Genomic DNA, 25,417 nt, shown 5'->3' on the forward strand with positions numbered 1-25,417 from the left:
TGATGAATACACGTTAAAAATTAAAAGAAATATATTTGTAGGCTGTATTGGTCCCTATACTCCATTTCAATTTCATTTTTATGAAGGCATTTGAAAGCAGCGGAGAATCTAGTTCGAACTTTTAGTTTTATTTCAGATTTGTCATGTCCGAATTATAAAAGGCAGATCCCAATTCTTTGGGTGCTGCAATTTAATTTACCTCCAAAGATGTATTTACTTTTTTTTTTTCCTACTTTTTGCTGTTCAGTTGCTCACAGTTGAAATTGCTCAGTCATAATGAAAACACACCACATTTGAAATGCCTGCATAAGAATGCATTTGGGGCATGGTTTTCTTTTATTTAATCTGCAAGGAAAAATATTAGAAAAATATACCATTCTTGAACAAGTTTTCAGTAAAAGTTAAACAGATTAAAAAAAAAAAATCCGGGTGCCTATTCCACTGAGCCCCAATTTGAGTAACTACTGTAATTCTGATGTCTAATTTTGCTATCATTTCTGATCAGGGTTTACCCCTCACTGCTATATGGAAGCTTACAGAGTACCCAGCAGTTTCATAAGAAGGGTGGACATGTCAAGTTATCCTCAAATTTCTTATCCTTGCCCCCAGTAAATTGACTATCAATTAGAAAAAGTAACTTGTCGTGCCGTACTGTGACACAGAACCCCACTTTTAAGCCATTCACGCATTAGATAAGAGTATGTCTTCCTCCAGCTGCATTATAAGACCCATATGCTTTATAAACTGAAAAATGGCATGGTTATTCTGTTTTCATTCTTAAATTTGCTCGCTCATTCATGCCTAACAGGAAGAAAAAAAGAAAAAAATTATTGCCTCCTCAGTCAGCAGCAACAATTCAAAAATAATTAGACTGTAGCAAAAGACCTTGATGCACCTTCCAAAAAGTTAGCAAAAAGTTGAGAATTTTATTTTCTTTGTTGCTCCATAACTCTGTTTTCAGTATTGCAAGCTCATTTACTAGCAAAATATGACTAAATGTAAGCACACATTTTTATCACTACCTTTGCAGTTAAATTATACTTAAGGGAAATTGTAATTAATAAAACATATATATTGAACAGAAATGGGGTGAAGTATTTTTCTGTAATCTTTAAAATTATACAACTACAAAAGATAATGTCAGTAAATGAAACATATACTTGGCTAATTAATTCACCCAATTAAAACAAGGCACATAGTTCTCTTTTCACTCCCATTTAGGCCTCAATTCAAAAAAGCACTTAAGAATATCCTGCTCTTTATTGTGCCTACTGTACTCCTTTAGGCATACGCCCAACAAAATGTTTAAGGATGTTCTTTGGCATGGGTTTAAGTGGTCTGCTGAAACCAGATGTTAATCCAGAAGAGCATGCAAGGGAAAGCATTCATCACCCTTGGGTTGAAGCATTTATTAAAAAATGTTTCTGACTCAAAAAGAAGCATAGTATAACAGGGAAAATGTTCATCCCAAGTCAATGGAGAAGCAGAAAATGCTCTCAGAGGCTGACACAACCTGTTCTTTCTATCTCCAAGTCCAAAGCTGTAAGATGAGAGTAAGGCTTATACATGGGAGTAAACACAGGAATTCACAGCACAATCCTCTTCAGACCTTCTGAAATCAATGGTTAAAATCTGCTTTATAATCTAAGAGGACAGGAAAGGCTGTCATTGCACTAGCTGGCATCACACCTAACCTCTAGATAATTAAAGCATTTTTTCATATGTACTTTGTTCCTTAGAAGATACTGTCTGGTTAGTAAACCCATGATGTATCTTAGACTATTTGTTCATAGTTTTGTTGGGCTTTTTTTTTTTTCACTACCACAACACCATAGCAACCTAACCACCAAATATTTATTTTCTTCCTCAAACACTGCAAGATATTTTATGAATTTTTTTATGCAAATTGGGCAATGCATTGACTCATTCTGTTTGCCTCTCTTGTATTTATCTCTAAGGCATCTATCACCATGGTGCCTAAATGCTGTGTGTATCTTAGTGCTTGCCAGCTCTGTGTATCATAAGAGTGGTATCATCATTTTTGTCCACTTTTACATAGCCTCTTTATACAAACTGTACAGGAAATACTAGCTAGGACAGAACATTCAAGGATTAAATGCAAAGAGATGTTTTCTATACTAATATACACGAATCAGTAGTAAAATTAAAAGTCCTTACTGTTTCCTTCAGTCTTTGTTTACTCCCAAGATACAGACTCCACTAGTAGAAGACGTTCTGTTGACGATGGCTTCTCTGACTTCAAAAAACCCCGGACTCTACTTAAGATCACTTGCACTTGACCTCCTAACCAGCTCGGATAACCACACCTGCCCACACAACACCAAACTGTGCAAATGTTGTTTTTACACTACTTCATGCAATTTACATCCCTCCTTAGAACTAGTTCCAATTGCACCTTCCCTCTCAGACATATTCATGGCATCATTTTAGATCCAGACCAGTGTCTTCCCAGAAATGAGTCGTGCTGTCGTGAGACCCGGGTTGTGTAAGAAAGCCTGCAGAGCTTCCAAGCTGCTGTGTGCGAGACTAGGGACGAGTAGCAGGGACAGTTGTAAAAAATACACCTGCTGCAAATTGGACAAGGAAAAAAAAGCAGGACTTTTTTTCCCTCCCGTTCCTCCTTCTTTAATAACAACCAAATGGAAAACACAGGAAACTGTAAGTAAACTTTATATTTGAAAATACTAACTTGGGCCACCAAGTATCGTGACGGTGTACTTGGCTCACCCACAAACAGAATGATTTTTCTCCCCAAATATTAAATGGAAAAGATATAACGAAAAAGAAGTGAAATGGAAAATTGCTAAAGCTGAAGAACATCACACGCAGAAAGGCAGTATTTTTTTCTAACAGCTCTGAGATGATATGAGAAAGAGAGAAAGGGTATGGAGGAGGGGGAGAGGGAGGGAGAGGCAAGACAAGGGAACATGAAGCAGACTGAAAAGAGACTATGAAATAATTGATATTGTAATGGAAAGACTGAAAAATATTAAGGGGGGAGGGGAAGTAAAATACACAGAGGCACTTTCAATACTGTAAATATCATCCTACAGAGTTGATTTTCCATAAAACGCTTGAATGTAATTGGCCTGGTCATCATTAAGTAAGCTGGATTTTTCATAGTTCATCTTGCCATGGGCCAGACTGATTTTACTTTTTTCCATGTAGCATGTTTTAATCCGTAGTGTTAGTGGATGTAGTTAAAATATAATTCTTAGTCGATGTTTCAATTTAAAACCTGTTTTTTAAACCACTGATAAGATAGAAATATTATTGGAAGGCAAGACCCTAGAAATGTAGAAAAATGGGAAAATGTCTCACTTTGCAGCCATTACTAAAGGTGGCAACAAAGTGTGACAGTTGACTTTTGGGAAAGTAAAAGATTAAAATATTACATGAATAAAGCATATTTTGCTTTTTTAATGGAACATGTATAGTAAAATATTCTAATATTGAGATTCTTTGTTGATCAAGATAGTTGTACCAACAATGAAATGCAATGCATTTTTAGCACTTCCAAAGCCATAGAAAGATGAAAATTTATATATATATAGCATCTCACATCTTCAAAGAGTTTGTAAATAGCAACACCTTCATTGTCATCCTATTTCAGTAATGCAAAAGCCAAGACTCCTGACATTAGAAATATGCACAACAATAGAATTTAGACTCAAATGATATTAAGAGAGATCTAAAATTTCCACTCACTATACGGGAAACTTTTGCCTAGATAAAAACTAGGTCCCTGTGAATTTCCACTCTGTGGAGGTGGGCACAGGCATGAAACCTCTTTCTTTGCAGAAAATAAATGAACATCACCATTTCTTTTCAGGATTACAAAATTCTTTATCGACTAAAGTGTTTAAAATCTCTGCCTCCCAAGACAGCAAATAATAACACTGATCAGCTATAAAGGAGCTAGCCAAACCTGTCCATCTCATAACTGACCCTTTTTCTGTATTTAAAAGGACTCAACAAGGAATTGGTGGTTGTATGCCTGTATAGTCTATTGTTATGGCATAGTTTAAAATCCTTCCATGTCATACAGGTTCATATGACTGTCTATGTTACATTTCAACACATTTTTAAAATTACTTAATTTGATGTACCTTCTTGCAGCTGACCTACTGAAGTTCAAAATGCTAGCATGGACAGTTGCTATGAGAGTTCAGCCCTTTGGTACAAATGACTGATAACACAGTGACTTGTGGTAAATTGCTGGCCAGATTAAATGAAGCCCATTCCCACCCCCCCATCCACCCTGGCTTCTGAAACCTCTTCAAGTTGCTTTTTTAAAACCACATAACAAGTCTTTACTTCTTATATTACTGTTCCACTTTTTGTTTCCCATTTTAAAGGAATTTTTGTCCTTCTAGTTCTCATGGGAAATTGTGTTAAAATTCAAGAACCTGACCTTAGGTTGCATTGAATATTCCCATTGACTTCAGGCCATAAAAAAGGAAAACTGTGGAGAAGAGTTATATTCTGTCAGAAAGAATATGGCTCCAAATGCTGGAATCATCCTGACAGCTCTATTTCAGAAGTTAGCCAAGGAGAAAAAAGGGGCCAGGCATCTTGAAAATTACATACACATACCTCACACACATGTATACACATACAAAGCATGAAGGAGAATAGAGGAGAGAACCTGGAAAGAAACCCTGCCAATTTATCAAGTGGCAGATGAATTATCCCCAAGAGTTTCATAGAAGCAGCAGCCACCCCATTTTAAGGTGAAATTTTATTTCAATCTCAGCTGCAGCATAATCTAGGATCCATCTGTTTCCCCCATTCCCCCTCCCTTCCCCTCACAGTCCCCCTGCTCTGTTCCCATCTCACATGCCGATATAACTCAGAGGAATCACTCCATCTCCAGTACCACAGGTTTCATGCGTCCTACTGGGTAGGTAGGAATTGCAGGAAGAGGGATGGGATTGATAAAAAAAAAAATAAAAGGGTAGCAACCAATTTATTTCTGTAAGTTTTCATCATAATCAAAGCTGAGAAACTCTTCATACCTTTTTGCTAACTTTTAGTTTGTTGAAGAGTATTTTCAACATTCTTCCCACCAACGGCATTTCAGGGAAAACTAGTGACCTGTGACTGGATCTACATGAGCTGCCTAGCTCTTACCATTGTTTCCACTCAATATCCACTCCTATTTATTTTTCCTGTAGAATGGCCCTGCTTCAAATCTTCAGGATATTACAGCACACAGAAAGTAAGTCTTTAAAAAAAAAAAAAAAAGCACTGGAATTTTCCGATGTTTGGTCTTCCTTAATACCAGAAGTACATTTCACCTCTGAGTTTAGCAAGAGGACTCCTAGGTGCAGTTTCATTATTGGCTTAAGCTAACCTAAGCATGGACTGTGCCAAGATGCGGGCCCGATCTCTCCACCCTCCCTTCCCTCCTTGCCTGAGACCTAGGTAAATACTCTTCTCATTTCATCGCCAGTTCTCAGGCTGCCACAGAGTCAGATGGATCAAGAAAAAGCAAAACGATCCACCTGAGATCTGAGCCATGCACTAATTTTCTGACTCCTCCTATCACAGCTGACCATGCAGCCATGAGCACTCTCATTCTCCCCAGCGAAGTAATGGAAAGATGCAGCTGGAGGAGGGAGGAGAGCAGTACTACTGTTTTCAGCAGCAGCAGCACAGATTTAAATTTGCTGAAGCTAACTGCTAAACCACACCTTTGTTATGTTAGGAACAAAACCTCCCAAATTAATCAAAACATACAAAAGAACAAATCAGGCCTGGGCGCTTGATTTTGAGTATTCAAGGAAGGTGAGCAAATACAGAGATTCTCTTGAATCAGAAACACCAGATGGCCAGAGGCATATTTGAGTGTGTTTCTGAAGCAGAACTAGCAATAACACCCTACACCTGGATGATGTGCCCACCCCAACTCCTGATTTCGAAGCAGCGATAATAATTACGGGACTATATCCCTTAATTTGTGTGTGATAATGTGTGCCCCTCACCAAACACCTTCCCATTAGGTTAAGGGAGAATTTGTGTAGCCTTTTTGGGTGTGCAAGGAGAGCGCTTTGGGAAGCCACTGGAAGAATTATACATGCGCTCTAGCCCAACTTTCAGCAATAGCGATCCCATGAGATCAGCTGCATTGACACTGATAGTTTATACCTTTTGATGGCTGGTCAAATTTTTGTGTCAGAAACTGCTTCCATTAAAATCTGAATAACCTCTGCAGCACGGTCAACGTGAAGAGATACCTTTATACCACCTCAGACGGGCAACAGGCTGATAAAGCAGGGCAAACACATGCCTACAGGCCCAGCCTGATCCTGCTGCTTTAAATTGTGACAGTGGACTAGTTTGCTTCTGGGATGGGAGGAAAATGGTTAACTGCCCTTGTGCAATCCCACCTCTCCAAGAACACCTTAGACTTATGTGAAGCCATCCAGGGAATGTGAAGAAATATTTGCATTTTTAATAGCTGACAAAAGCAACATTAAGTATTTGATAATTTTGCTATGATGCTTCAGAAGCCCTATATTCAAGAATACTTATGTCTGATAATTACATAAGTATTGTTCATTTTGTGTCTTTATTACCCTAAGAGTGTGCTCACAAAGTTAGTCCTTTATCTATGACGCGCATCTGAAAGAGAAAAACAAAAAAGTGCAGAAGCCTGGGGATTTGATTAGTTTCTTCCAAGACATTTAATTGCTACTGCAGCCAGCAACATGTAATACACTAGAACATAATTTTCTTTTTTGATAGAAAAACTTGGGTTAAAACACTAGCACAAATTTCATGTGATAGCAAGCAGTCTAAGGAGTTTTAAAAAGCAGAAGATGGCAAGCTAGACTTTCACCGGTTATTTGTAGTTCCTTTTATATATTTTGGGCACAGAATCAAACTTTAACATTCCACATAGAAAGACAGAATCTTTCTGAAAGATCTTTTACAAATCAGCAAGACTGGAAATAATTTGATAGAAGACTTACCGTGTATGCTCTTTCAGCCATTTCACTAGAAACTCATTTTGGCTTTCTCTGAGGTAGAGATAAACCACAGCTAAGAGACAGTTATTAAATCTTCTTTATACATTCTGTATGAAATATATTAAACTACAAAAATACTATATTCAAATGAGGTTAAGGGTCTGACTTAAACCCACAAAGACATGGAAATTCAGAAATATTGTGTCTCCCTACCCTTTGCTCTCCTCAGCATGTCTAGGCATCGTAGCACGACTTGCGCGCAGATTCCTTAAGCCTCTTCTTTATGGTATGTTTCTCTTAAAAGTACTTTCTACTTTAAGGCTGTTTCAGTTTGCATCCTCTCTGTGGTCCCAGATTAAATTCTGTCCTGGACAGTTTGGGTTTTTTATATATATATATTTTTTTATGCTTATAGAAACATAAAACTGAGAAAAATAAACCAAGAGAACATAATTGTAAGTCTCAGCCACTGGATGTTTTTACTTTTTAACACATAACTGCCAAATCCCATGTTAATGAGACAGAGGCAGGCAGATGTAGGACATGCATCACTCTCAGCAGATATAAACTCATGCTTCAGTATTCTCTCCACCCCTTTACAGTTCTACTTATACATATGTAAATGCCCATTACATATTTCTCCAGAGAACTAAAAAGGAACCTAGGAGTTGACACTGAACTAAGATTTTTGTCACACAAAATGGCATGGGGCCTTCCTCCATGATGGACTTCTTCCCCTTCCTCTGAACACAACAGCAACCAGTGAATGTCAGACTTCATTCAAAAGAAAGTAAGAGGTTTGCAAATCATTTTCCTGAAGGGGCTCTCAGCTATGAAACCACCTCCTACCCTGTGGTACAGTAGTTTGGGCCTGCTGACCTCTTGGGCAAATTGCAAATTGTGTCTTCTCAAGATAACTTCAAAGTAGGGAAATTCCACTGCAGGGAGGGGGAAGGGTATCTTAGGAGAATGGGTATTTTTTTCTAGATTCAGCAATAGTGAACAGGTCTGAGTTTCTCCTCATTCTCTATTTCTAGTTATCCTTTGGTTTTTCTTAATTATTGCCAGTGCATTATGCAGTAAGGCAACTATCTCCATGCAGCTCTTCTAAACCTGTGTGCATACAACAAACAGTTAGAAACCTGATCATTTCAAATGTGGCTTGGGGTTTCCCCTCCACATGCTTCATCACATCTGATTAATATGCATGTTCAGCTTTGCTATACTTAACACATGCCAGTGAAGTGACTGTTTTTAAAGATGAATGATCAATACTGACAATTCATTCCCTTCAACCGGTACTCCTGGAAACAGCTAAAGGAACCAGGAAAGAGCCATTCCAACAAGAAAACAGTGTTGAGTATACTCTGGTAGCTAGAGCAAAGGCAGATGATTTGGAGGACATCCACAAACACTGAACTTTGCAGTTTGACTGTGGTAAAAAGTAAAACAAAATCCTCATAAAATAATCCTCAACAAAGCAGTATAAGACTTTAAAATAACAACAATGCACTGTTATCACAGAACAAGACAGGAATTAATAGAAGATATTCCTTACATAGATAGTATTAAGCATGCTCCTTGTACAGACAATCTTGGTTAAAGAATAAGGGAAGCAGAAAGTAGCCTTGATCCAGAAAAGGTATTTCTCCCTTATACAGCATAAAAAGCAGACATTCAGGAATAGCTCATCCATGAGAAATGGTGATCTAGTGCTGCCAAGGTCAGTCAGACCTGTTGTGATATGTTCTGTAAATGCTGACTCTATCACTTACGGTTTTCCAAGGACTTCTTTAACACCTAGAGATTTTTTATTTTTATTATGGAACAAAGCTATGACACAAAACTGTCAAACAAGAAAGCCCAGAAAAGGATGACAGAGAGTTTTTATTAGACTTGCGGGTGACAGCTCCATTGAGAAAAGAACCATGTAGTCAGAAGAAAGGTGGTCTGAAGTTCCTGGAGATCCAGCAGGAAAATGCTGAGATCTCTCAGTAAAGAAGGAAATTTTGTTCTCAAGCCAGCAATCCAATAAGTTATCACACCCCTTAAAAACTGATGGCAGATGACAAGTGGATGACGTATCTGTATCAGCGTATCAAGTGTGAATGGGGCTGAATTAATTTGCTACAACAGGAAGCTCTAATGGAAACTCTGACCATAGTTTTACTATGCCTCAGTCCCAACCTTCTGCACTTCAAATGCCAACTGTGCCCCCTTGTGTGGTACGTATCTGATGGAAACCATAATTCCCAAGGGAAGTACATTAAATTCAAGAAATCCAGTTTGCTTTTTACTTTCTCTGGTTAAAAAATAGAATAGGGGGAAAAAATAAAAAGGGTAAGCCATAATACCTTCTAGCACTAAAAACGGGTTTTTTTACTCTGTGAACTCTCTGCTGTATTTATATATACTCTGAGAAAATGGAGTTTGGATGTCTCTCTCTATTAGCATCCATAATTCTGGGCTTGAAGTACTAATTAAAAGCACATAAAAGAAGGCACATACGCTACTCTTTTAAATAATGGGGTGGGAGTCTCCTGTTGAAAGACCCACCTTGCTTGGAGCTTTAAGAAAGATCCAAGGTATTACTTCACAGAGACCTTGTGAACATAAAGGACAATGAAAACTGTTCTCTACCAAAAGACATCTGAGCCACATGAGACAGCGGAGCAGGGAAAAAGAGGTTTTAAGAAAGTCTGTAAAGATCTCCTCATGCCAGCAGAGCTCAGGCAGGGGCAATTCAGCTGTATTTGGGAGTTTATCAAAAAGGGGAATGATGACGACATTGCTCTGAACTGAAAACTGATTAATCATCCGCTTGGCATCTGCCTTGGCAGATGAAAACTCCCTTTTCACTGCTATGGAAATACTGGTGATACAGACTAGTCCTCATGTTGTCACCTGTCTCTGCTTGTGACCAGTCCTCTGTTCTGCCTTTCTTTTTTTCCTGCCTATGTAGCTGACTCATTCAGCTGATAATATGTAAATTTGTAAAATATCTGCAAATATAGATGGTTATTTTTAATGGTATCAAACATTTGTACAGATTTGTTCTCAAGACATCTGTATATGATGCAGTCTCCAGATGACATTTATATAACTTTTATGGATCCTTGCTTTTTGAAGGAAAAACCAAAATGCCTTTAGACAGGCTTCTCAAATTGCAAAATAAATTGTTGGAAACAATTTATTTTTCCTAAAAAAAAAGTTTCTGAAACCCCAGTACAGTCCTCCAATACACTTTAGAAAAAATAGCACGAAACCCAAAATTCCTGATCCCTTATAATTCTAGATGTTTCATGATTGATTTAACAAGGTAAGTGGAAGAGTGGAAAATTGGCAACCTTAACACCTTGGTATATCCTGCAATTGAGAAGTAGCATAGACTGTACTGTGATGGATTTTTGACACTTCCTGCACATCATGTGGACAGAGTATCTTATACAAAATCACTTGATAAAAGATAGGAAATACAGGAAGAGGGAAAAAGGAACTTCATGTTTCCTTTTGTTTCTCTGACCATGAGAAATAATTTGATTCTAAGGCCTGGTGAAATGTTTTCTTTCAAGACTGGCCTACCTTTCATATGACTGAAAGGCCACATTAAATTTAGTACCTTGAATTGAACCAGCTGGCTGTGTCTTGGAAGCATATGGGAATGGATCAAAGCTGCAAAACACAAGGTGAATTTTACATTTTCATATTTCTCTCAAGCTTATTTAAGATCTTGATTCTGTAAGATGCTGTGTGCTTCATTCCTACCAAAGGCAACGGCAGATGAGTGTGGAAGAACCTTCTGTAAGATGCAAAACACAGCTCAGGTCCACCCCCTTGGTCTACTTCTCTACCCGTTCAACTGGCTGTTTATCGTTTGTTTGGAATGAGAAGTCATGGCAATACTCAGGTTTTCTCTTTGCTTTGTGACAAAGGGAAGCCAGGGGCTTTCCTTAACTGTTTAGGAGTGATCTTTACTTCCTTACAGAGACGAGAACAATTTATTTCCATGCAAGTGTGATAATTTGAGGCCAGTCATTTTCACCACCAATGAATTAAACAAGACAGAAGCAGTGGCTAAAATAATAAAAGTGCTGCCTCTTTCATTACATGTTTGACAGCGCTTGATTTGACACACTATTAGGTAGCATTACAAACTGTTTAAATACTCTGAAACATATATCACCACTATTATGCTCTGATACCATATTGCAAATGTTCCTGTTTAAATACACTGATTTATGCTCACTTATGAGTGCACACCCAGAATGTCAACAACACTTAAAATGAATCAATTTCTTAAAGGATGTGAATTCATTCTGATGAAAAGGCAAGATTAATTACTTTGTTTTAAACATTCTGTAATCTTAATATCATTATCTTTTGCATCTTCCCAGATCCAAGCATCATACCCAGTTTAAGGACATGAAACAGGACATCTACACAAAAGGGATAGACCCTTCATCCTATTATTATTTCATTAACTACTCTCTGGAAATTGATGAGCATTGAGCTTTGTTCTGAAAGGTAAATAGTCCTGTGAGTCAGTAAGTAAAGGAAAAATTCCAGCAGGAGGGATTTTCTCAGTAAAATCTCATGGCTCCCCCTTTAGCTTGTCTGACCCTCCAGGCTCCCAAAGTACTGCACACAAAGAAAGAAGCAAAATGATTTTCCAATCCAGGTGCTCTTAAATACACAGAAGAAAACTTTTCTCCAAAGAAGAGTCAACCTTCTGAACAGGGTCTCATAGTGTCTATGTATAATAAATAATAAGCCACTATCACAGTCTCACATTTCCCTCTTCCTAGGAAAATCAAGAAATCTTCTTTATAACAGATGATCATGCATCTTTGTCTGGAGATCCCAAATAAACTGGGTATAGACATGTAAGATTAAAACAAAAAGATGATGGGCTAGAATCTTTTTAAAACTATTTAAACTATAGTGGTTTCACCTCTCTTTGGCTGACAACGTGATTTATGCCTACCAATGGCCCCTATTATACCACAGCAGCTGGGTGAGACATCAGAGTAGACAAGAAGACAACATGTCATATTGGACACACTTGTTTCTTTTAATTCTGACAGTCTGACCATTGCAGGGCCTCCATGGGAACATGCGAATGGCTGGACTGGTTCAGACCGAGCTCTGCCCTGACAGTACTCTGCCTTCAACGATGGCTCTGGGTGTGACAGCCTGAGCCGAATGCAAATGTGCACGATTCTTCCTAGAATGCTTTGGGTTGGAAGGGACTCAAACATCATCTAGTTCCAATGCCCCCTGCCAGGGGCAGGGGCACCCTCCACTAGACCAAGTTGCCCAAAGCCTCATCCAACCTGGCCATGAACACTGCCAGGGAGAGTCATCCACAACTTCTCTGGGCAACCTGTTTCAGTGCCTCACCACCCTCTTAGTAAAGAATTTCTTCCCAATGTCTAATCTAAACCCACCCTCTTTCAGCTTGAAGCCATTACCCATTGTCCTAGCACTACACACCCTGGTGAACAGTCTTCTCACACTTTCCTGCAGGACCCCTTGAAGTATGAGTTTGCTGCAATTACGTCTCCCTGGAGCCTTCTCTTCTCCAGGCTGAACAAGCCCAACTTTCTCAACCTATCCTCATAGAAGAAGTGCTCCTGCACCATGATCATCTTTGTGGCCCTCCTCTGGACTTTCTCTGACAGCTCTGTCTTTCCTGTACTGGGGACCCCAGAACTGGATGCAGTACTCCAGGTGGGGTCTCACCAGAGCAAAGTAGAGGGACAGAATCACCTCCCTCGACCTGTAGGCCACGCTGCTCTTGATGCAGCCCAGGACACAGTTGGCCTTCTGAGCTGCTAGCACACACTGCCGGCTCATGCTGAGCTTGTCATTGATCAGCACCCCCAAGTCCTTCTCCTCAGAGCTGCTCTCAATCTATTCTCCACCCAGCCTGTAACTGCGTTTGGTCCCGACCCACGAGCAGGACTTTGCATTGGCCTTGCTGAACTTCATGTAGTTCACATGGGCCCATCTTTCCAGCCTGGCAAGGTCCCTCTGGATGATATCCCTTCCCTACAGCATGTCAACCTCACCACTCCGCTACTCCTGTGTCTCTGCTTCCAGCTATTTTCAGCTCAAAGGAGTTGCTGATCCATTTATTGTATGTCTGCTATGTAAACGTCTTACTTCCACAACACTGTTTGGCAGGGAACGCCATATGAGCTCTCAACTGCATGGAGAATGGATGGAGAATATTCATACTGCATAGTCTCACTCCAGCAGACAGCATTTAAAAGAATAATAATGAATTTTTTAGTATCAGCACATACAGAACATGTTTCTCAAGGCATTTTTTCCTATTTATATCAAGAAAGCAAAGACACTCATGCTGGTATGGGAACCTCTTTCGAGACTGTTTTGGAGACATTCACTTGAACATTGAAAGGCTTTAAAAACCCAGTGCCCTTCTGAACAAATGTTCCTTCCCTTTAAGCTTCTAAAAACTGATTCATGCTTTTTAATCTGCTGCAACTGTTTTCTAGAAAATGCACTTACATAAGCTAGAGCGGCCAAGTATGATGTAGCATTGCATTACCCTGGAAAGGGCCTGGCTTTCTCAGTCAATAGAGGCGAAACCTACAACAGTATTAACGTTTTCAGCTCTAGTCTCCACACATGCATTATCCTGAAAACCCCAGAGAAAATGTCCCCTACAAAACAAAAGAACATTTAACGGATTAATATACATAGCTTTTTAATTTTTATAAACTGTAGAGATAACTGCTGCAAATCTCAGGTGTTTTTACCATCTCGATGATTAAATCATCTCTGTAAGTAGCAGCAAAAATTTTATAACCTCTCAGGGCCTGCATCATTAAGTACTGAAAATAACTTGAAGTGCTGTGCAAAGCAAATGGTATAGTTGTAAACTCCTACAGACTCCTAGGAACCTGAAACCTTTCTTAAGGCAACACTCAGTAATATTTCATATAAATAAACAGCCAAATCTCTATTTTTATTTTTCTTTTTTACTGTTGGATGTTCTAGTCATTCCAGTGTCGACATCTCCAGCTCTGCATTAGCACCGCTGCACCTGCATGTACCTGTGTGCCCCAGCGTACACCGGCTGCCTAGATCAGCTCCCCTAGAATCAGTGCATCTCTAGCATCTTTCTCCACAACGGGCTGAAAACTAATCCATGGTCCAAGAATAACAAGTTTTTCAACAGCAGCTCTTCAATACAGAGCTTGCAATCTGTCTCCCATTCACTTTGTCAAATTATGGTCCACATATCAGCCATTTGCAGCAGCGATATATCTGTCGAGCGTCAAGCACATTTCTTGCAAAGGAAAGTCTTTTTTAGGATTTTTTTTAACTTTCAGAATGTCTAATCCCAAACATGCAAAATAATGAGTCAGGCGCCAAAAAATCATGAGGTTTGGTTTTTTTTTTTTTTTTTAAATATGTTAATGTCTCTTCCTTTGCTTTCTGGAGCTTTTTTCTGGGTCATATTTTCAAGCTTTTCTCCAAGGCCATAAGGATTTCAAACATTATTAAAAAATAAAGCAACTGAGATCCTTTTGTAATTGCATACTTAAGGAAAACATTTATTGCCATCAGACTTAAATTGTGTTGAAATGACAACCAAGAATCTTCAGATATATTTTTTATTAAATAATCTTGAAAAAGAAATATTGCTTCAAACCTGTTTTCTCTAGAGTTTTGTTTAGATTACTTATGTATTTTTTTCCAGATAATTAAGCTTTACTGAAATCAGGTTGTTAGACATGGAGGAAAGTCATGACTTAACACTACCCTGAAGGGCTCTTTACAGTATCAAAATATCTGAGGTACAGATTACAGATCCTCACACAAACAGCAATTTGTTCACCTGAAATTTGTGATTTGCTCCCCCTTAATACTGGGTCCCCTTGAAATCTTTACTCTGAACATTTTTATTCAGTGAGAAGACAGTTTTGTGTGACAATATGCATTACAAATGTTCTTAAAAGTTCTTCAGATTCCAGCTGTTTTGTGGCAGAAATGTTTACAAGTATTTGATAAATGTAACCATTCCTGTTAACTGTCATCATCTCTGCTTATTTGTGTGGCACTCGCTAATTTGTTTTTATTTGAAGAGGGAAAGGCATTCCTTTCTTTTCCTAACACAATTCCTCCATTGGGCATTATCTAAGCTCAGTGTAGTGTCCTTCCTGCATCCTTTCTCTTCCATCCTTTCTGTCCTGATTAAAACTACCAGAGACTCAGCAGGAAGCCCAGTGGGATTGCTCACAGTGTCTTGAAGTCACCCTTTCTTCCATTGTTTTTGCCCGTTAAACCTTGTTTTGCCCGTGTATCCCTCTCTGGCATCCCACCAGATTCCCAACTTTCCTTTGTCAGTACCCTTGTTTGCAGCTAATTGTGCTCCTCTTCGTTTTTCCCTACCCCATTCTCTTCCCCTTCCTTCCTCCCCTCTCAGTTTGCCCATCTCCTCAAGTTTCTTTCCCTCCTCCATCCCGCTGTGAGGAAGGCTGTGCCTGACGTTGGTACTGCCCAAGCACTACGAGCTAATGAGGCAGACCCCAGCTGATGAGGAATTTCATGGGTGGTTCTTTTTACTTGCTTCCTGGTTTCTGAGGCGCGCACATGGATCACGGTTTATTTCTGCCGTCACAAACTCCGGGCGATGGCTTCCACTCTGCTGGGACAGAAGACCAAGGGCTCTCGCCTAACCCGCCGGGCCCTGCCTGCAGCACGACCCTGGTTAACCGCGCGGGTCTTCCAGGGCAGCCGGGGTGCCTGACCCGACCTCTGCAAAATGGTTACGGAGATGGGCCGGAGGCTCTCACAGAGCCAACTCAAGGGACCTGCCCGCGGCCGCACTGGCAGCCTGGGGTCGACCCGGAGTCCTCAGCACAGGCCGAACCCCTCGCCCCCCTGCCGCTGCTGTCACCCTGACCTCCCGCCTTCCCTCGGCCCCCGGGCCAGGCTGTGCTGGGCCGGGCCGAGCCCAAGAGGGGGCCAGGGCCGCAGCAGCCGCGGCGGCAGGCCACGGAGGGGATGCCATAGTAACCGGCGGGGGGCCGGGCGGCACCGGGGGGCCGGGCGGGGAAGGCGGGTGGGAGAGGGCGGGGACGGCGGCGGGATGGCGGGCGCGGCAGCGCCCCCTCTCCGCGACTCCCAGCCCCGTCCCCGGCGGCCGCAAATGGCTCTTCCCTCGCCGGCCCCTTTGTGTGAAGCACATTCGGAGCAGCGACTCCGCCGGCGGAGCGCGCCGCGTCCCTCGCCGCCGCCCGCCGTGCCGAGCCGAGCCGAGCCGAGCCGTGCAGTGCCGTGCCGAGCCGAGCCGTGGAGAGAGACCCGGCGGCGCGGGGCGGCCATTCCAGCGCGGGCGGACTGCCTCGCCGCTCCCCCCGGGGGTGCGCGGGGGCCCCGGCTGCCGTCGCCGCCTCCCGCCCCTCCGCCCCGCTCCTCACGGTGGAGGGAAACCAAAATACACCGCCACTAAATCCAACCAAATAAATAATAACAATAATATAATAATAGTAATAATAATAATAAAAGAACGGGGACAGAGGGAGCGAGCGAGCGAGAGGGAGGGAGGGAGAAGCGAACCAACTCCGAGACTCCCATAAAGAGAGGCACACACGGAGCTAGCGCCCCGGTGCCGATGCGTGGGGGAAACAATAAGTACTCGAAGTTACCTGCCCTGCCGTAGAAGAAGGAGGGTTTGTTGATTCTCTCGTAGACAGCTGCAGACCGGTGCTTTTTTGGAAGAGATTTTTTTTTTTTTTTTTCTCCTCTCTCCTCTCTCTCTCTTTACAAACCACAAACGGATGTGAGGCAGGGAAGGTGTTTCTTTGACTACTGAAGTCAGGCACCTCTTTTTTATTCTTCTCTGTCTTGTTGTGTTCCCCCCCCCCTCACACACACACACACACACACACACACACACACACTCACTCACACACACCCTTTTTTGCACCAACATTAACGACAAAAAGAAAAGGAAAGGAGTTTGCTTGATGTTTTAGTGAAATGGACGTAAGATTTTATTCACCACCTCCTCAGCCTGCAGCCGCTCCTGATACGCCTTGTTTGGGACCTTCCCCCTGCCTGGACCCCTACTATTGCAACAAGGTGACTCGTGTTTTGTGTCGTCCGAGTTGTTTTATCTGTGCTGTCGATTGTGCTGTTGTCGCGGCGCGTTGCATGGGCTGGCGCTGCGCTTTGGCGAGCCGGGCACCAAGTTCACCGGCGAGGCAGAGGGCAGCGGCACTTGCCGGGATTTGGGGTTTGGGGAGCGCAGTGCCGCTCGCCGCAGAGAGGTGCCACCGGGACACACACCGGCTCCCCTGCAGGCACCCCAAATTAAAACCCCGGAGTAGTTTGGGGGCAGGCGGCTGAAGCGGTGTGTGTGTGGGGGGGGGGGGGGGTGGAGTGGGGGGTGGGAGGCATTTTCCATAGCATCTTCCCTTTCGGTGAAACAGCGTGTAGGGGGGATGTTGGTTGCGAAGGACTTGAATTTCCAGGGCTCCTACTGATGAGGAAGATTGCGCCCGCCACAAACTCTCTGCCCCGCCAGTACCTCGGCAGTTCGTGTCAAAGCGGTACTTGGCGGTGCCGAGACCACGTTTGTGTGAGTGTGTATGTGACATGTGTGTTTATATACACATGTGTTTCTGCCGATGCACAGTAAGGGCGAGTAAGGCTGACAAGCCGGCTCAGAACGTGGGCTTGACTTTGTCCCGGCTGTACAACTGCCCTACCAGTTTCTCTGTAACTTGATTAAACCGCTGCAAATAGGGGTCAGTGCCTGAGGAGAGCTAAGTTTTAGGTCCCCCACCCCTGGGGAAGGAGGAACTGCAGGGGAGGTTCGCGCTAGCCCAAATTCTGTGTTTGCTTACGAGAGTTTGGTGCTGCGATCCCAGAGCACTTTGCATTACTTTTGCTGCCGAGGAAGGAGACGGAGGTTCCTGCATTGTTAACTGCCTCTGTGGCCTGAGCCAGCTGGTGCTTTATGCAGGAGCGGCACTTTCTCCGCAGTTACGGAATGGGCTTTGCACATGAATAAAACGCCGGCCATAGGAAATAATCAGGAAGTGCGAGCTATCCGGAGCACTCCGTGAGCGACCCCCGCCCGCCCCCCCCCACCCCCCCCCCTCGCCCGCCCGCCTGCCTGCCTTGCTAAGCGAGCGCTTCCCCAAAGATGTGTTTAAACCTGGGCGCTGAGGCGTTTGTTTAGGACCCCGCCGCGGAAGTCTGTGGCAGGCTGCAGCAGATGTTTTCCTCGGCGTAAACTCCGCCGTGCGCGGGCAGGGCCGGGCCGGCCGCCGGCGCGGAGGGTGGCAGGGCGCGGTGGCGGGGCGCTGCCGCGGAGGGGCACCCGCGTGGGGCGACGCGACCCGCCCCGGCCCGGCGCGGACAGCCTGGTTCCGCGCTCGGCTATTGTCATGACTGTCTCACGTGTCAGAGAGATGCTGAGAGCCGTCTCTTTCATTGCGGGCAGCTGCCTCGATTCAGAGATAAACAGCAAAATAGCCTGTGCCTGTCCGCGCTCGGGCGCGGAGGCTGCAGCGCCCGGGTGAAGCCCTCTCAGTTTTCAGGAAAGATTTTTTTTTTTCCCACATGGTCTCATCTACCAATCACAACAGAAAGGACCAAATTCATCCTGGCTGCATTTCACATGTGCTCAATGGAGTTATAGAATTCAGGGATAAATCTGGCCCTTTGTGGTGGATGCCCGAGGATATCTCGAGAGAGATCCCAGAGGTATGACTGTTAGCGGTGCTTGGAGTAACTGTATTTTGGCAGCATCTGGCAGAGCTGCCCTAGAGATCGGAAGTTGGTACCAGGAGTGAACTTTGTTCGGCAGGGAGAGTCCAGATGTTGTAGGAGCCTGTTTGTGTGTGCGTTAAATTCTTTGTGAGTGCTCCGAGTAATCGTGAGGCTACTGCTCCCTTTGATCCGTCGTGGTTTGCTGTTATTTTCTCTACTGTCTGTTTTTGTAAATTGTAACCATAAAGTGTCACCAGGTGAGAGGCTGGGGCTGATATTAATGACATAAGCACCAAAGTGTCTGAAGACCCATTTGGCAATGAAACTGGACAAACGTTATTAAACCTATCAGTGATTTAAAGCTTCAAAAAGAAGGTAATGACTTGAATACACATTTCACTCATCATTCTTGAAATAGTGGGCCAGATTTAATTTAGAAGTTAAATGCTTTGGAAAATCAGGAATTACTTTAATATATTAAATCATTTTCCAATTAAGTTCCTTAAATCATTTTTGGTGGGTTGCACTGCAAATCGAATAAATTAATTTAGAAAGCCGTTTTCAGAATTTCTTTACTAGCTGGTTAAAGCTCCTTTTAAGTCATGCCATGTATGAGGGAGCAAACTGTTCTTTTTAAATGCAAATGAGACACTCATTCTGTAGACAAGTTGCAACTCTTCTATTTCACTTTGCCTGAACTGATAATGTGCTTAAAAGTGCACAGTCATAAGACATATGTTTTATGCTTGGAAAAGACTCACCAGGAATGTTTCAGTATAAGATACTGAGTATAGGACAAATGGCTCTTTCAGATGTCTGTGCCACCGACCATTGATTACATTAAGCGGACAGAGCAGGTTTGCCAGGCCCCTTGACAGCGTACAGTTACTCAACTTTCCATTCTTCACCCCCTTCGCTCTCTCCCTTCACCCAGCATGATTAACACTGCTGTGAAAACTTACCTGACTTGTTCTAAACATGTCGTCACGTTCCAGTATTGCTCTGTCACTCGTTTTTCTGCTGTGTGTGTTTAGGGAGTTGGAAGGGCGGGAGGCCTGCAGAATTTTGTGTTCCGGAAGTTTGGTCCGGTGTTTGCGCTTGATCTCTCCCAGGAAAAGAGATGATAGCTGGTGTGTGGTGGATCCCTGTTCTGGGTTGGGATGGTGGTCTTGATTAGGTCTTTGCCTGCGAAACCTGTTCAGAACTGGATCTTGTTTCTTGTAAAGTTAGGTAAAACTTGCTTTTGGCACTTACTGGTGGAATTGGCCCTTGTTTTCATACCTGTGATTTGGTGAGGTTTGGTTATGGGTTGGGGTTTTTTTGCCAAATATGGAAGACTTTGATTGTATTCCACAAATACTTAAGCTTTTAAGTTTTCGAATTGTTCTGTTAGCACTGTTGGGATTTTTTTCTTGACCAGGTGATTGTTCCTAGTGTATGAGTAAGTCCCCAGGTGCGTGCATGGGAGGTATTGACAGTGCAGTTTTTTGTAGCCAAAAGAAAATACAGTGCTGTAGATTCAAACAGTTGCCTCTTATCTTACAATTGTCAGTTGGCAGGCTTTGTTTCAGAAGACCGCTTAGATCTTTATTTTATAAACCTAAAATAGCATTCTAAGCATCTTATTCCATTTTTTCTCTATCTGCTGTGAAAGCTCATTATACTCTGCCAATATTCTTATGTAGGCTTTCCCTTGTTTCTCTCGCATTACCCATGGAGAGAAAAGGGGAAGAACAATGCAAACAATGTTGGTTATGGCAACTGTGTGAGGTATCTCTTATACAAACAGACAGAACGGACGGTATGCTGCGGTATATAGGTCAGCCCCTGAAATAACATAGTGGAGCTCTTACGCTGGACAGATTCAGAGTTGGGGTTGTACTGTTTGCCTCTTGAAACTTGACGCATAATTACATTTCAGACATATACAGGCTAATGCGAGTGGTCTGTTCTGTTGAAGTTTATTTTGAGAAGTGTCCCGTTCCTTAATTGAGTTGAATGCTACAAAGAAATAACTTTGATAATCCGTGCATCTTAATTTGATAGAAGAATACGGTCAGGGAATTCAAGCTGCTTGAAGAAGTTGGATTATAAGTTTAAATGTTTATGTAGAGAGCAATAAATAACATCCTTGTGCCTTTCCGCATTGAAATATCACCTCCAAAGACCACTTTGATCTGTACTGCAAGAAGGACTGGTATATTTTCATACTTGCAACTTTACAGTGTTTTCAGATATCTTCTCACAGAAAGTGCAGTTATACAATTACAGTTTGACACAGCTAATGACAGGGATGCTGACCCCTGCCAATGGTAGGGAGAAAATAATGGTCTTTACGGCTCCCAGTGGTTAGCCTTGCAGAATTATGCACTAGATTCTTCAGTGATTTGCTACCTGGTTCAAAAATACAGGAGCCTACAACTCATCTTTCTTGTATTTGCTGGTAGTTGTCAGTGCAGTGGAAAAATACAGCCAGACAGCAGAGGTAGAATGATAGACTGTAGTTGTTTTTAAAAAGAAGAATACCGAAGGGGGGGGGGGGGGGGGGAGAGAGAGAGAGAAGCAAAACCCTTCAAAATGAAAACAGCAGCGTGACATTGGGTAGAAGTGGATAAGGAGATATAATACAGTGCTTTGTAAGCAGGTAACAATCCCGCTTGTAATCAGAATTCCATGGAGCAAAAGTGCATATACTTATGTACAGTGTTTAGAACAATTTACTTTGTAAGCTTAACCCCACCATAGAGCCTACTCTAAGTAAAATGTTCCATGGCTGTTTACAAAGTGTTTATTTTATCCAGTGGCATGCTTCTGTCCACTCTCTGTCTGAAACTCGGAATTATGGAAGGCCAGTGCTGTGAAGGACATCTCTAAAGCTGGAATGCTGTGTTAGTGGTTAGGCAGAATTTTAGATTTTGCTCCTCTGATAGATTGCTGTTTGGTTTTTTCTGGGCATTTTTCTTTTTTTTCCCCTCTTAGGCAACTACCTTGTCCCCTACTGCATTAGAATCATAATTGAAATTTGTTGGTGCCTCTTAAAAAGATTAAATGTTTACATTAGTGTGGACAGTTGACTGTTAAGTGGTTTAGTTAGTTTCAAAAAAATACCACAGAGGAGGAAGGGAAAAGGACCTTTTTTCCTGGGTTATTAGTTTAGAATGTCATCTCAGAGTTACAGGTGAGCCTCAAGTGTGTCTTCTTAAATTCCAGTGCTTCAGAAAAGAAGTGGTCCTAATTTTAGTGGAATATGGAAAATTATTTATGTATGTGCTTTTGAGAAAGCTTTCTCAAAGATGTTCTATAAACAAAGGCATTCACTTTAATTTTTTTTCTTTCTTTTTTTTTTTTCTGCCAAACATCAGTACCTTGAGAGAAATTATGTTTTATTCTCTTACCAGAGTGATATGCTTCATCTCTAGGGCATGCCCTCAACCACGAAGTCTTCTGAAAAAAGTCAAAACTGTGAACTACTAAGAATGCTGAGTTAGCTGAACACAGCAGTGCATGCAGTACCTTTGGTGTTTACGTTAAACCAAATAGCAGCTGGAGCTGCATTTAAGGATTTAAGGAGCTGATACCATAGAGGGCTGGGCAGTCCCAACTCCTGTTGAATTCAGTGCCTGTCAGGGGTCATCACACTGAGCACTTTCCTGTCCTCAGGTTCCCATTTCAGTGGGACTTTCTAATCTTGCTAAGACTGTACAGAAGTACAGCCATGGAAGATGAGCCATGTTTAAAGCACTATTTTGCATTAAGCAGAGAAACGTCCTAATCATGGTAGGATTTAGATGAAAATTCTTGGATATTTAAATCCTGTGCTGATGGCAGATATGACAAAGCTTAGAAGGTGGAAGTAAAAAGCTTCCTCCGCTTCCTCTCTCAGCACGGCTCAAAAGCGACCTGAAAGCACCACTTCTTGTGGTGAGAGTGTAGTCAATGCAGACCTTGACTTCTGGAGCTGACAGCAGTGGCGATTAGTGGCAGCTTTGTTTATCTTTTTGAAGTGGACAAATGCTCTGTGGATGTCTAGCATGGGCTGCCTACAATAAATACTTGTTTTAAATATAAACTAATCTAATTTGAATCTTTTGTTGCTGCAGTTTGTCTCGATGATCGCTGTAGGTCCCTTCCAACAGAAATAGCCTGTTCTATTCTACTGGTTTAGTTACGCAACTGAGAATGGATTTTCTGTCCAAGGAGTGATTTCTCATTAAAAAAGACAAGTTACAAACTGCTCCAAAACATGGTTTATAGCGGAAGTGCCAAATGACTGTTAATTATAACAGCACTTCCGAAATACTTTCAGAGATTCAGATCAACCTGAATGAGATTTTCTTGGTTATAACATTTTTCCGTACAGCATTCAGTTGGAAAATGGCAACACTGCGTTATTCTATGGTTAGGCACAGATTACGTAGCATTAGCGGCAGCAACAAGCATCGCCCTTCCACAGCAACAAGTACACAGAAGAAAAATCTCCTCTCTCATTCCCTGGAATATCTGCATTTTACATTCATTGGTTGTGATCAGATTTAGGTTAGTAAGTCAGGGCAGCAAATAAGACGTTTAGTTCTTGACTTAGATCGTCAAAGTTAAAGTCGTTTTTCAGCGGAGATCTGGGGTGCAACTGACATTTGTAATGTCTGTGGTTTTCTTTGGCTTCTTATGTTTGCAGTAAGTAGTTTATTTTTAGCCCTTGAATTTCATATGGCTCTACTAATATTTATATCTTATCTTTCAATTGCACATATGCTAACACTGTTTCTGAACTGTTCATTTAGTATTTCTCACTGGACTGCTATTTGATTTGGTATAGACCCCTGTACTATGGTTTCCTCCCAAGAAACATGCTGCTTTCTAAGTTGCAAAACATACTTGAATTACATGAGCATCTGACAAATCCGGGTTAGTGAAAATGTCAGAATGTTTTAGCATTCACATTCTTGACTGTTAAACCTCTCTCTACCAATCAAAAGTGGCATGAGTGGCTTTTTTCAAAGGTACTGCTGGCTAAGCATGGAAATTGAGTTGCTGTGGTAGTACTTTTGTCTCCTGCTATTGTTGCTGATGATTATATGGTCTTAAAGGTTAAATGGAAATTACTGTAGCTGGTATGTATTTTTTGTTACATTAAGGAAACTCCTGTTACTTATTCTATATGCAAGAAGAAATCAGAACTCTGAAATCAGGCAATGATAACTTGTACTTAGGGAAATGGGTCAGTAAGGGAAGTATGAAGTCTGCTTTTGATGCAAAAGATTTATCCAGTCAGTTCCTGCCAGAAGAGTGAGAAGATTATGTATACGTATAAATTCCCATTGTATCAGTGTTTCTCTGTATGTATATACACATGTATATTTCTGCTTGATTGTGTATTTCTCCCTATGATGAAAGTAAATTTTCTCTGAGTATCCAGCATTTCTATCCTGTATTATAAGTAGCTTGACTTCAAAGTTATATCCTGGTTGCAGTTGCCAAAAGTGCGTAGGTTTCTGTTCACAAGTAAGAGAAAGCATTTGTTTCTTATGTGATCATTGTGTTTGCATCAGCCTGAAATAATAATAAATAGCAAGAGGAAAACTAGTGGTGAAAAGGGATGATGACCTTTCAAAAAAAGTATAATTTATCATTTGGCAGCCACAGTTGTGAACATTAGTCATAGAAACCTGCAGATAGTAGAGGCTTAATATCAAAGCTAATGATTTATTTTATGCTAATGACTTTCTGCTAGGGCATAAAAGACTGCTCATAATGGACTCTTAGTGCTGTGTTAAGTTGCGAAGGCTAATGGGATAATCTTACCCAAAATTAAGCTTTTTGAAGTAAATTGTGGGGTTTTTTTCAAGTTAAGTCTCAAAAATGTATTGGCAAACTAACTTTTTTAAGCACTGCTTGTAATATTTATAAAAAAATATAAGGCAAGGGTTTTTTTCTTCATTAGCAGTTTTCTTAATTGTGTTGGAAATGTCTTTCAATGTTGTTTTTTTTTACAGTTCTGAAGAATATTATTCCTGGTGTGGAAGTCATTCACTTCAGTGGTTTTATCGTAGTGCAATAAGTATTTGTGAGGTATCGTTATTTTTGCAGGTCGAACAAAGGAAAAGAATAATTTTTTTTATTTTTTTTAGTGTCCTAGCCAATAGTTTTCTAAATGCTACTAAAACTCTTAGTTTTGCATCGAGAAGTTTTTAAAATCATGTTTACAATTAGTTATAACCAACATTATATTTCAATAAGAGATAATTTGCCTACTAAAGTTCACATAATGTGCTAATCATGTCTAGTGGTTAATAAAGGCCTCCTATCTCACTCCCCTGATGGCTATAAAAGGCTATTATGTTCATGGCAGCAGTTCAGGTACAGCTGCTGTGTGTTAATAATGCATCATTGTCCCACTAATAAACACAGCAAAGGTCAGCAACCCTGAGCACCTAAAACACCTATTCTCTTTCCAAAATATTTATTAACACCTTAATGGCCTATATATTCATTTTGGTTAGGATTATATCAGTTAATGACCCTCATGGAATCCCATGTGCTCAGGTTTTGCAACCTACATGCTGTTGTGGGCTGTTGCACTCATCTTTCCTCCTAAACATTTCTTCTTTACAGCAACTATGTGTTGTTCCTTTAATTTGCGACTAGCATTCTGTGATATGATTAAC

General features: G+C 41.5%; 1 protein-coding gene and 1 long non-coding RNA gene across 2 annotated transcripts in view; one reads left to right on the forward strand and one right to left on the reverse strand.

Moving 5' to 3' along the window:
- LOC311188564 overlaps positions 1-16,836 on the reverse strand; it is a 96,066-nt gene extending 79,230 nt beyond the window's left edge. Inside the window, exon 1 of the long non-coding RNA XR_014617119.1 lies at positions 16,679-16,836. This is a non-coding gene — a long non-coding RNA (uncharacterized lncRNA). The remainder of the gene's footprint in view (positions 1-16,678) is intronic.
- A 176-nt stretch (positions 16,837-17,012) lies between these two features.
- Positions 17,013-25,417, forward strand: part of TOX (thymocyte selection associated high mobility group box) — a gene marked incomplete at both ends in the record, with an annotated part of 217,658 nt that continues 209,253 nt past the window's right edge. The window contains one exon of the mRNA XM_084280566.1: positions 17,013-17,114. Within this exon, the coding sequence (XP_084136692.1) occupies positions 17,013-17,114 (102 nt within the window). The remainder of the gene's footprint in view (positions 17,115-25,417) is intronic.

Source organism: Gallinula chloropus (assembly GCF_964237585.1).
Source record: "Gallinula chloropus genome assembly, chromosome: 2".
NCBI lineage: Eukaryota > Metazoa > Chordata > Aves > Gruiformes > Rallidae > Gallinula > Gallinula chloropus.